The 13,334-nt window shown below is 38.8% G+C and overlaps 1 protein-coding gene across 1 annotated transcript; it reads right to left on the bottom strand.

The window, feature by feature from the left end:
• Window positions 1-8,730: 8,730 nt before the first annotated feature.
• On the bottom strand, window positions 8,731-10,980 carry LOC140234266 (uncharacterized). The gene has a single exon (XM_072314328.1). It carries the CDS (start codon window positions 10,978-10,980, stop codon window positions 8,731-8,733), a length of 2,250 nt encoding a protein of 749 aa, XP_072170429.1.
• Between the last annotated feature and the right edge of the window lie 2,354 nt (window positions 10,981-13,334).

Below are 13,334 nucleotides of genomic sequence, written 5' to 3'. Positions count from 1 at the left end.
TTAGAATAGATACACGTCATAGAGTCCCATATATTCAATGATATGGTGGTGTTACTGTCAAATTTAATACATGGCGCCATTATCCCTGGATATTCATGTTACTCTTTTTCGGAAATTTTTCATGTTTGCCACCTAAAATATGCATTCATCATTAGTGAGATATAACCGCTAAGCATTTGCAGTGTTTATTTTAGTTGTTCAAGTGATTTCCTTAACACCATATTTCAGATTATATAATGTCTCTGTGAGTATTCTGCTGTCTTCTCCTTCTGACGTTAAGCAAATTTTCAAGACAAAAAAAAAGAATGAGTGTATTGTAGCCAGTTTGACAAATAGCTGAAATACCCATTGAGAACACAGCTTATGATGGCTCAATGTCTAAACTTCTTTGTATGTAATTGTCAACTTGCGCAAAAAGAAAAAAAAAATTGTTGTCTTCTTCCGGCATTAGGACATCTTCATAAAAGAAAAATGGCATCTATGACAGCCATTCTGTAAAATGGCTGCAATAACCGTTATTAGCAATTTTTTTCTTCTTGAAAATTTGCGAAGGACCAATTTCTAGAGTTAATGCAATCTAGATAAATTGTTTGATTTTAAACATGATTTTCAATTTATGTACACATTTGCTGACTTTTCTTTCTGAAATTACCATTTTTTAAAACAAAATGATTATGACAATGGCAGTCATTTTGGAATATGGAGGCCATGGCCGTTGAGGGCAGTATTATAATAATCTAATACAAATATTTATTGCAAACATAATTTTCAAAAAATGTGCAAAATCTTATTGACTTTTCCTTTTGTGAAATCAGGAAATAAAAAAATAATGGAATCCATGGTGGCCATTTTGAAAAATGGCTGCAATGGCCATTGAGGGCGCTATTTACAATAATGTAATACATAGGCGCAAGATATATTTCAAACGAATTTTTTAGATTGAGTGCAAGATCTTATTGACTTTTCCTTCTGGAATTAGTAAATTCAGAAAAAAAAAGGTGGTATTTATGGCAGCCAATTTTAAGCATGGCCGCCTTTGGCGTTGAGGGCGCAATTTGCGATGACCCAACATCTACATTTATTTGAAATTTTATTTCCCACTAGTTTGCAAAATCTTATTGATTTTCCCTTCTGAAATTTGTAAAATTTTATGAAAACTGGCATTTATGGAGGCCATTTTGATAAAAAATGGCTGCCATGGCCGTTGAGGGCGCAATTTGCGATGGCTCAATATGTAGATTTATTTCGAATGTTATTTTCCACTCGTTTGCAAAATCTTATTGATTTTCCCTTCTATAATTTGTAAAATTTTACGAAAACTGGCATTTATGGCGGCCATTTTGTAAAATCCCTGCTATTGCCGTTGAGGGCGCAATTTGCGATGGCCCAATATCTGAATTTATTTTGAATGCTATTTCCGACATGTTTGCAAAATCTTATTGATTTTTCCCTGCTGAAATTTGTAAATTTTTACGAAAAATGGCATTTATGGCGGCCATTTTGAAAAAAATGGCTTCTATGGCCGTTGAGGGCGCTATTTACGATAGCCCAATATCTGAATTTCTTTTGAATGTTATTTCCCACTCGTTTGCACAATCTTCCTGATTTTCCCTTCTGATATCTTTAATTTTTTGCGAAAAATGGCATTTATGGCGGCCATTTTGAAAAATGGCTGCAGTGGCCGTTGAGGGCGTAATTTCCGGTGGCCCAATATCTAAATTTATTTTGAATGTTATTTCCAACTCGTTTACAAAATCTTTTTGATTTTCCCTTCTGAAATTTGTAAATCTTCACGAAAAAAGGCATTTATGGCGGCCATTTTGAAAAATGGCTGCCATGGACGCTGAGGGCGCTATTTACGATGGCCCAATATCTGAATTTATTTCAAATGTCTCTGTCAACATGTGTGCGAAATTTGGTGCTTTTATCATAAAATGCACAATTCCTCTAACTTTTCAAGCTATGCCGCTCCACAATGCCTCCCTAAGGTGACATCCCAAGAAAAAATGGGAAGTATTGCTATATGATGCTGTTGCATTCTGTGTTCTTGATACGAATAAATATTTCGTTTATTTTGACAGTCAAAGCGACATATCCCCTGGAAAGATTGAAATTATCTATTTTTGCTACCCCAAATCCAAAGATATCTAAGAACGATAAGAACCCGGCTTTGAACCGATCAGTTTTAGTCAATATGTGACCTTGCAGCAAAAAAAAACCTACAAAAAGTCGCACCCACTAATTTTGTGTCAGGACCCCCCCCCCCCCCCCCCAAAAAAAAAAAAGTGAGATGGGTCAATCTTGAGAGGTTTTTTTGTATTGTTTTGTTTTGTTTTGTTTTTTCTTTGTGAAAGAACAGGTCTCCGTCTACAAAATGGTAAAGTGTGGGATCACAGAACGAATGGGATATTATGTTTTTAGCCTTTTTTTTTTCAGAACACTTTTTTTTTTGCAGAATAATGTCATTAGGTCTGTCTTAATGTTTCTTTTTCAAACACTTTGTACGCAATCTTACACTTTCAACTCCAATAACTTTTAAAAAGATGCTTCTGCTTTGAAAGTTGGTAGTAATGGATAGAATATGTTAATAATAAATAAAATCCACTTGTACAACTGAATAGAGCATGACCAATTTCAGCTAAATCTGATAATCCCTTCATTGTCTATGCTGCAAAGATTCACGTCCTGTTTTTGTCCTATTCATTGAGTACCTATATAGCACGGCTTGGTGAGATTAAGCTCTTGAATAGACTCTATACTATAGAGCCTCTTTTCTCAATAAACACTTGTCCAGAGCAGACCTACGCGTTTGCTTTTAAATATTCATATGTGTTAAGAGCAGGGAGGTGAGACTCACCGCCCCGGTTAAGCGATTACATTTTAATTGATTTATACATCATTGTTAAAGCTTAAAGTCTGCTCTTTAAAAATCTCAAAATCCATGTCGGATGACGTTTTGTTGGCTTTGTGGTGCAGGGTCACATATATGCATAAAATCAATTCAAATCACTACAAAAGTAAATATTGAAAGAATTAAGAAAAAATTAGAACATTACTATGCTGTGAATTAGCTCAGATATCAAACTTTTGTCCCAGACACAATTGTCTTATTTTGTAAAGTTTTCTAACCGTGATCTGATATCAGTCTGTCTTATCTTTTCTTTCATTTCGTGGTGAATGATGACAGTTACCGAACTAGCTTTATTTAGACTAGATTATGCTGTGTAAGTTTATGTTATTATGGTGTGCTTGTTAAAAAAAAAAAAAAACATACACACACACAAGCAAATGCCAAGATATTTAAAGTGACTTTATATTCACGGATTGTTTATGTGCGAAGACCATTCTGTACACTGGAATTTGGAGAATGGTCATTTCATTTATTAGAACACAGATTGTAAGTATGAAGTTGTTTCCCTTTAATAGGGAGGTCATCCTTTCCTCTCTACCCCCCCCCCCCCCACGAAATCATCAACACTAGATAAACATGAAAGGCTCTTATTGAACCCCAAGTACACTCACTCTTCAAAAAAAATTCTTTGTGTGTGTGTGTGTGTGTGTGGGTGTGGGTGTATGTCGACCCTTGACAACCTGCTTGATGGCGTTAGTCATGAGGGTACAGAGTGAGTTGAGGATTTGGTAAAATTGTTGTGCTAACTTCCGCCAGTCACATGATCAATTGGTTGAACATGGAAACTTTTCCTCAGTCGACCTCAATAATAACTATTCATTCGGTGACATTCACTGGCACACGCATGGCACATATAAACTGTATAAATGCACATGAATTTTCAGGCAAACGCGACGTAAAGTATAAAATATTTGGCCGATATTGCCGTTTGCAGAATCTTCCGTGTCCTGTGACACATGGCACAATCTGATTGTCATCGATTTTCTTTTTTTAAATCGCTATATGGACCACAGGGCTTATACTCTATTTCAAGGTGGAAAAGTCCTTGACATATTTTTAGGTGCTAACGTATTATGTAAATTCTACGCACTATGATTAACGCATATGTTATGTCAATTTGCTCACCAATTCTAAAGATGATATTACACTCACATGTATCAGGTTGTGACATGCTACTTATTTCATTTCTAATATGATGTTTGTATAATGTCTGTAAATAGTATACATTGTATGTATTTGACTATGAACAGTTACATGTACTATATTTCGTACTTCAAACATTTATTGTGATATTTTGCCCTATAGATATGTATTTTTGCACTGAACGCGTAACCGTACAATCAAGAAGAATAGAGAATGAGTGGACTTTACTGAAATTATGGGATAAATGTAATTTCAAAATGATGATTATATAACAAATCGCAATTATTGCTGATTTACTTCGTGTTGACACAAAATGATATCGGGATGTTTGTGTAAAATAATTTGGAATCATATCAGATTGATTGTGTGGCGATGGAGAGGAAACTAATGGTTGCTTTTAAGTTACAGTATTCTCCATTGTAGTATTTATCAGCATTTCAAAAGAAATTGTTTCTCGGAAATGTACATAAAACGTGACAATAAAGTCGCTGCCTTCACCGCATGATCTGTACGAGTCACGTAGCTTTGTCGCCTTTGTGCATGCTTCGCCATAATGTCTGTAGCACTTGTAAAACATGTGCTGAATAACATTGTGGAACTTAAAGGGATGACACAGTATTGGTGGAGATGAGAATTAGGTTTTAAATTTTTGCGAGATACCAAGAAAAACAATTATGATATAGTACAGAGCATACCATTTTAAGAGGAATTAAAAGTTTATTTGATGAAAATCGGGTTTGGAATGACTGAAACATCCAAAAACAAAGTAAAACAAAGCGATCATAATAAAGTGTGGGTCCCACACTTCTTAGAATCGCTCTGTTTTGGATATCTCAGCCATTTTAAAACCAATTTTCATCAAATAAACGTTGAATTCCTCATGGGATTACATGCTCTTTCATATTTCATAAGAGGTTTCTCATTATCTAACCAAAAAATGTTCGAAACCTGAAATTAGGTATCAACCAAAACTATATGATCCCTTTAAGCTACAATAACATAATTCACAAAGTCAGTCACATTACTACGGTACCATGAACATAAATGCATTGGATCGAGGAGTAATGACGGATTTTAAAATGAATGGCTTTTTCAAGGAAAATGAAGCGAGATGAGAAGAAAAGAGAGGAGAGGAGAATGACAGGTAGAAAAAAATACAAGAGAAAAAAAGAGAAAAAGATGAGTGGATTCATAAGACGAGTCAGAAAGAAGAAAGAGAGAGAGAGAGAGAGCCTGTGGAGAATTGAGGGGAGAGAGCAGGAGGGATAGCAAGAACGACAGACAGACAGGGAAAAGTGACGGAGAGAGAGAGAGAGAGAGAGAGAAGGAGAGAGAGGAGAGGGATAAACAAGTATGAGCAGCAACGAACAAAGAAAATGTTTGTATTGTGGTGTTTTTTTTTCATACTGGCATTCCAGAGTTGATAATTGGATCGATATTCACAACCATCGATATAAACAGCAGCATTATGTAGTTCCTCTTCAGTGATCTTTGAATAATTAAAACAAAATTGTAATGGTAATTCCCCCCTTCCCCTACCGATGATGATGCAGCTTTAGGGATAACGAGTTTCCTCGGGATTCGAATTCCATACCAGATGACCCTGAAATGTAACAGAGTTTTCTAAAAATAATGGTCAACCTTTGGGCACCGGTATACAAACATTTGTAGACGGTTTGTTTGCCAAAAAAAAAAAACAAAACCAAAAAACAAAAAAACGATAAGTCCATTTTTGAAGATTTCGAGGTACGGTCTCTGTCATAAAGTACAAAATGATACCTTTTAAATGATATTGGTCACTACATAATATATAGGTACATTTTTAAGTTATGGTCAAAAGAAGCAGAAATTGTCTTATTATTCTCTTTATTTTTCTTGACCTTTAATCGCAAATATCTCCCTTTGGCAAATATGGACTTATCGGTTTTTGCGTACAAACTCTTCATTTTCACCACTTCTACTAGCCACATAAGAATGCATTTTCCTATTTGAATCGATATCTACATCATACGATGTAATGATATAAGAACATACAAACTCCTAATTGGAGCTCGTTAAAGTAAAAAAAAAAATGATTTCAATGTATAAGCAATATTTAAAAAAAGTGTAGCATGAAAGACTAGTAAGTCTAGAATAATATGAAGTAATCCCCGGAACCAAAATAAAAACAAGAAATAAACAAACAAAAAAACAAAAACAAACAAACAAACAAACTAATGGTGAACTTGAATGATAATTGATACCTATTAGTCCATGGGCCAGGTCAGATATTGGTACCACCAAAAGGGACAAAACCTTTGTGGTGCCGTTTTGTTTGTTAGGGATATATAAGTGTATCAAACTATGATAGCAATTCTAAATGAGTAGCTTAGTCATGAAAACATGTAGTCTTTAATCAATGCATTCTTGGCTCTAATAATCAGCCCGCGCGTCTGAACCGAGACTATACACAGAACGATAAAGCACGGTCTCTACGGAGCGCGCTGTTTTGAACGCGGTGTATCTCTCTGTGGAGTGATAGTCTACGTTCAAGGCATCCGCGGCCATATCCAAATGCTGGTTGTCACGTGAGTGACTTTTTTTTTCTCTGCTACTCTGACACCAAAATAATGGAAATTCAAACTGTTCGTATACAGTTATGTTCGAGTTTAATCTTTCAAATCTTTGCAGCTTTCTCGTTCATAACAATACATCGTCATTTGAGCATAAAATATAATATGAAACAAATCACAAATACATAACTTAGGTTATCTTGGATGACCTGAACTGGTGATCCCCTCAGCTTGGCTCGGTCGTCATCGATGTCCGATACCCTCGTCGTCGACCTCGGCACAGTCGCTTGGCTTGTCTCTTGGAAGCACCCCTTGACTTGGCCACTCAGCTAGACGCTACCCTATCGGTGGTCCTTTCAGCTCCTCGGCCTTCACTAGTCCCTGCTACCACGCAGACTCATGCCTTGATCTGCGATGCCCGAGCTCAAACGACGGCGAGCAGGCAAATGGAGATTGAGCTCCGTTCCAAAGTTCGGATCATAACTGTCCGAGTTCAGTTTTATCGGCAGCTGGAGCTCGCATCTCACCGACGTAGAAAACCCCCAGAAGAACGACTGCTGCCTAAGCGGAGATCTATGCTGGATGTCTGATCAAAGTATTTCTCCCCGATCCTCTACATTACTCAGCTTTTTATTAGCTTCCCTAACCATAGATGTTCACACTAAAATCCCTTACACTCCGATACACTTGCTTTTCCATGCCTTTCCTACACTAAAGAAATCATCCAATCATCATGCTTAAATATAGCCCTATTGAAACTCTACACAATATGTCTAGCCATCGTCTAGACTGCTGTTACATAACATCTTTACTCATGAACTTGTGAACAATAAACTACAACCAACACCCTAGTGACACTGACATAGCTGAGTCTCAACAGAGTTGGAGAACATTCCTAGCCACCACCTGGATGGGAGCTATTACATAACACCTCTATTCACTCAATTTCTATAGTCTGAATTAATACATAATATTGCAAACCGGGGATGCCGTTGCCATGCTATTTCTTTAACTTTTGCTTTGTCTCATTTCATATAAATTTCCAGACAGTCAGTCTCTTGCAGTTTGACCTAGTGGCTTTCTAGGACAACTTTAAAGCTCTAAATCTTTTACAAACTCAAACAGATTCGATTTCACTTCACTGGCAAAATCAAAGATAAATTTCTCTCCTGACAATATCCCCCACCTTAAGATATAATTGGGATATCAAAATTATATCCTACAAGAAATTTATGAAACATGCTAATCAATCAACCAACATACTATTCACAGTGTATATCAATATGCATATGTTCAAAAAGAGAGACTGATAGACATCAATACCAACAGCATATACACATCATACATTACACTATCCTTTTCTCTTCTGCCATTCTTGTTCTGAAACGAAACAACTTCATAATCACCTCCCAAGCCTTTTAACAACCAACTTCTGCTTTGTTGGTATTCCTAATAAAGGCCTTATAGCTTACTTAATACATCATCTTCAAATGCATAAGCTTTAAGTCTTCTAAAACTAAAATAGAACCATCAAGCATGTATACACAAAATGTTCATTGCCTCTAATAATGATACCTTTTAGCAATAACATCTCTACTGTCACATATTCCTACTCAAATATCCTAATATGTTTATCATTCTGTACCTTTGCTTTCATTTCCCGATACTTCCATGTTGCACCAACCTTACAGCAAAATAATATTGTTGCTATTTACCTGTTTGTCTGGATGAAAATCTACTAAAATATAATCTTGCTACCTGGTTAACACCTACTACCTCTTAGTACGCCTAGTATTCTAGTACCTCATGTATACTTGAACACGTGCACTGTGAGATTAAACCAAGCCTTAAGCATTATTCCCTACTCTTAATCCCTTTACATCTACATTGTAATCGCGATTCGCTGATCCTGTAAGAGAAATACATGTAAGAGAGAGAGAGAAAAGCTTTTGTAGCATTTGCACTTACATACGCATTATTTTATTCGTAACAACTCAACAAATATGTGTTTCATCATTATGTTCTTCTCTTTCTTTGAGCCTTACCTCATCAACATGTAATGGAAAAGCAAGGACCATTACAAACAACAGCAATATAAACAGTTACAGCAATCTACTCATGAGGTCAGCCGTTCGGCCTTTTGACTAGCACAATGGACGGAGAGTTAGAAGGCTCGATTATTCCTAATTTCAACATGGAATCAACTTCCTTGCTAATCTCCTCTTCCATAGCCTGAGGTACCCTATGAGGCGGAGATCGCACTGGTCGTTCAGTCGTCAACGAGATTCCACATTGGACTGGATCTACCGTTACAATGTCAACAAACTCCATCTGCACTACACTAGGCATACTGGACATCTCTCCATTCCAATCAGAACCAGCCTCTGCCATATCTTCCTCGTCAGCCATGACCTCAACAACTTCCTCATTGCCTTCGACCCCCTCAACCTCAAAGCAACTGGCCACTGGCACTTCCTCATTTCGACTATAGTACCTCTTCAACAAATCGATGTGATACGTTTTGGTAACACCATCAACGTCGACCACATAGTCATAGTCAAACTCGTACTTGAAATCATCAACATGTCCTCTTTTCTGCCATAGAGAGCGCAACGACTCATCATCTTTCTGTTCCTTTAGAAATTCACTCGACCGCACATTATCAACAGGATCTGCAACAGTCAAACCTTTACTAGGCCTCGAATCCTTCACCTTTTGTGCACGAGTTTGAACAGCCATCCCTGTATCATCCGGCTCAACCGGGATTGCGACCTCGACGTCCTGTTCTACACCATCATTTGAACTTTCTAGACCCACATCCGGGGTTATGACCTCTACATCCGGGTCAGACCCAGCACTCTTTGGGACCCAATGTAGATTAGGGTCACTCGGTTCACGAGCCCCTTCTACATTCCCGATAACTACCTCACTCAAACAATCAGGCATGCACACAGCTTCAACTTCCCCTTCAAAATATGGCGAGTCAACAGCTACCTTAGCCACGGGAAAACGCCTAACCGTACCATCAATTAACCTCACTGCCTGGTGTTGACCTGTTAATTGGTCATTTCTAACCAATCTCTCTTTCACCACGCACGTACTACAACCTGTATCACGCAAAACAGACACGGGTGTATTATCTGGCATCAGTCTTCCAGACACAACCGGCATACGATTCACCATCGCGGCGACATCATTGTATGCCATTCCAACTTTGTCAACCACTTCACTCTTTGCACACTCAAAGTCACTGACCACTCTCTCAAGGAGGAAACAACCTGCCGTCGAGCCAACAACTCCCGGCTTAGAATCACCCCGAGACAACTCATTCGCAACATTCATGTCTACTTTTGGGGCCGTACCTTCCCCAGCACCCATCAAACCTTGAGCTGATACAGGCCTAGACAACATGGGACAATCTCTTTTCATGTGATTTGGGTTTCCACACATATAGCAACCCCTGCCCTGAAAAGTCCTATTTCCCGTAGCCTTTCCCGCCTTTGACTGAGCATCAGCCGGTTTCTGATACGTACTAGTCCTTTTGACCTGATTTTGTTGGGGCGGTTTGCTTTCCGGCTTTGAATCAGATCGGTTTCTTTCCGATCTCTGTACACTCGAAAATGCATGAGGACCGTGAGCTTCTACATAGATTTCTGCGCAGTCAACTACCTCCTTGAAATCTTTACACTTTCGTTCCTTGACAAACCTAACTACTTCTCTGGGACAATCTATCAGAAATTGCTCTTGCAAAATCAAATCTTCTAGATCCTTTCTAGTATCCCCGATCTCAGCCTCTTCCACCCAATGATCAAAATACCCCTTCATTCGAGTAGCAAACTGTTTTGGGCGCTCAAACTTCATTGGCTTTGCTGATCTAAAACTCCGCCTATACCCCTCTTCAGTGAGATGATAATATGACATCAACTCATGCTTCACTGTAGCATAACTCTGGCGATCATCAGCACTCATCCGATTCACAACATCTAACGCTTTGCCTGTTAGATTGGAAATCAAATACAACACCCACATGTCTACGGGGATATTCTGACTTTTCATCAACATTTCGAACTTTGTGACATAAGCATCAAACTTATCATGTGCGTCATCAAATCGACCTACTTTCAGCTTTAAGCCAGCTAACTGGGGCCTACCAACATTCGCTGTTCCTTCCTCTATGCGCAACTGTGCTAATTTTATTTCATGTTCGCGCGCCTTTTCTAGAGCTTCGCGTTCACGATCAGCTTCACGGGTAGCTTTAAGCTCTGCTTCAATTGCCTGGCATCGCTCTGACACAAAGCTACTCAATTCGCCACCACTAAGGCCCATTTCTCTGCCCAATGAAGAGAACTCTCTGATTTGCTCAACACTAGCCATACTGACTATGTAACTTCCAGACTAAGCAGACATGTAATCGTACACAACAACTGACCAACACCTAGCTATCAAAGTCCGACAAAAGTACTACCTTGTAACCGGCGTACTTAACAACAATTTGTATCTCCGAACGAGCATACAATTGCAAACGACAAAGAGCTGAAATTCACTCAACGAGTATTCCACATACAAAACCGCTAGTACCTTGTCAAAAGCGTACTGGAATGCAGGCAATGTGAAATGACACGAGTTCACTTTACAAACATTCCACATACCAAGCATGCCCTGTCAATAAGCATTCATTCATTCATGCATGCAAACCCCGAATCTATCACACTGCCTCTAACCGGCAATACCAAGGGCGTAACCTTGAAAAAGGAGTAACACTCCACATAGACTCTTGCACACAAACCCGAATCTATCGAACATGCATATAACATGCAACACCAAGGGCGTAACCTTGAAATACGGAGCAACACTCCACACAGATTCATTCATGCATGCAAACCCCGAATCTATCAAACTGCCTCTAACCGGCAATACAAGGGCGTAACCTTGAGAAAGGAGTAACACTCCACATAGACTCATGCACACAAACCCGAATCTGTCAACCATGCATATAACATGCAACACCAAGGGCGTAACCTTGTAATACGGAGCAACACTCCACACAGATTCAACATCCGAATCTACATCACACATGTGCCTCTCATAGGCAACACCAAGGGCATAACCTTGGGGAGAAAAACTTCAATCAAACTGTCACCTAAGGCGACATACTCGTACGATTCACACTGGGGTAATGTTTCCGATCAAACATACGAAACAGTTATCATATCGACCATAATAACATGTAATATATGACGGTAATGCGTACGATTGAGCAATGAAACTTCAATTATGAATCAGACACAAACATCGCATTTAAGCCTAAAGCATGTTAAAAGAGTATCTGAATAACTTTTTCTAATCAGGTAGCAGGGTCTCGGTGGGACCTCCAAATTGTCACGTGAGTGACTTTTTCTTTTTCTCTCTGCTACTCTGACACCAAAATAATGGAAATTCAAACTGTTTGTATACAGTTATGTTCGAGTTTAATCTTTCAAATCTTTGCAGCTTTCTCGTTCATAACAATACATCGTCATTTGAGCATAAAATATAATATGAAACAAATCACAAATACATAACTTAGGTTATCTTGGATGACCTGAACTGGTGATCCCCTCAGCTTGGCTCGGTCGTCATCGATGTCCGATACCCTCGTCGTCGACCTCGGCACAGTCGCTTGGCTTGTCTCTTGGAAGCACCCCTTGACTTGGCCACTCAGCTAGACGCTACCCTATCGGCGGTCCTTTCAGCTCCTCGGCCTTCACTAGTCCCTGCTACCACGCAGACTCATGCCTTGATCTGCGATGCCCGAGCTCAAACGACGGCGAGCAGGCAAATGGAGATTGAGCTCCGTTCCAAAGTTCGGATCATAACTGTCCGAGTTCAGTTTTATCGGCAGCTGGAGCTCGCATCTCACCGACGTAGAAAACCCCCAGAAGAACGACTGCTGCCTAAGCGGAGATCTATGCTGGATGTCTGATCAAAGTATTTCTCCCCGATCCTCTACATTACTCAGCTTTTTATTAGCTTCCCTAACCATAGATGTTCACACTAAAATCCCTTACACTCCGATACACTTGCTTTTCCATGCCTTTCCTACACTAAAGAAATCATCCAATCATCATGCTTAAATATAGCCCTATTGAAACTCTACACAATATGTCTAGCCATCGTCTAGACTGCTGTTACATAACATCTTTACTCATGAACTTGTGAACAATAAACTACAACCAACACCCTAGTGACACTGACATAGCTGAGTCTCAACAGAGCTAGAGAACATTCCTAGCCACCACCTGGATGGGAGCTATTACATAACACCTCTATTCACTCAATTTCTATAGTCTGAATTAATACATAATATTGCAAACCGGGGATGCCGTTGCCATGCTATTTCTTTAACTTTTGCTTTGTCTCATTTCATATAAATTTCCAGACAGTCAGTCTCTTGCAGTTTGACCTAGTGGCTTTCTAGGACAACTTTAAAGCTCTAAATCTTTTACAAACTCAAACAGATTCGATTTCACTTCACTGGCAAAATTAAAGATAAATTTCTCTCCTGACACTGTTCTACATGGTATACCTCTCTTTATGTAGGAAAAATGTATGGAATGGGAGACGTTACCGCAAAACGATATTTTCTTATCATTCATTGCCATCCATTTTCTCGCCAAAATACCCATGGAAAATTATTTCTACGATAAATTGCTACATTCCACTGTGCACATTTTCATATCTTTTGCCGA

The sequence above is a fragment of the Diadema setosum genome, chromosome 10 (genome assembly GCF_964275005.1).
Source record: "Diadema setosum chromosome 10, eeDiaSeto1, whole genome shotgun sequence".
In the NCBI taxonomy this organism is placed as follows: domain Eukaryota; kingdom Metazoa; phylum Echinodermata; class Echinoidea; order Diadematoida; family Diadematidae; genus Diadema; species Diadema setosum.
The sequence above is the reverse complement of the archived record's forward strand: the minus strand, read 5'-3'. Positions and strand labels throughout refer to the sequence as shown.

What these genes read in the sequence shown, in the direction of transcription:
- LOC140234266 (XM_072314328.1), bottom strand. Translation starts at nt 10,980, where the DNA reads ATGGCTAGTGTTGAGCAAATCAGAGAGTTCTCTTCATTGGGCAGAGAA.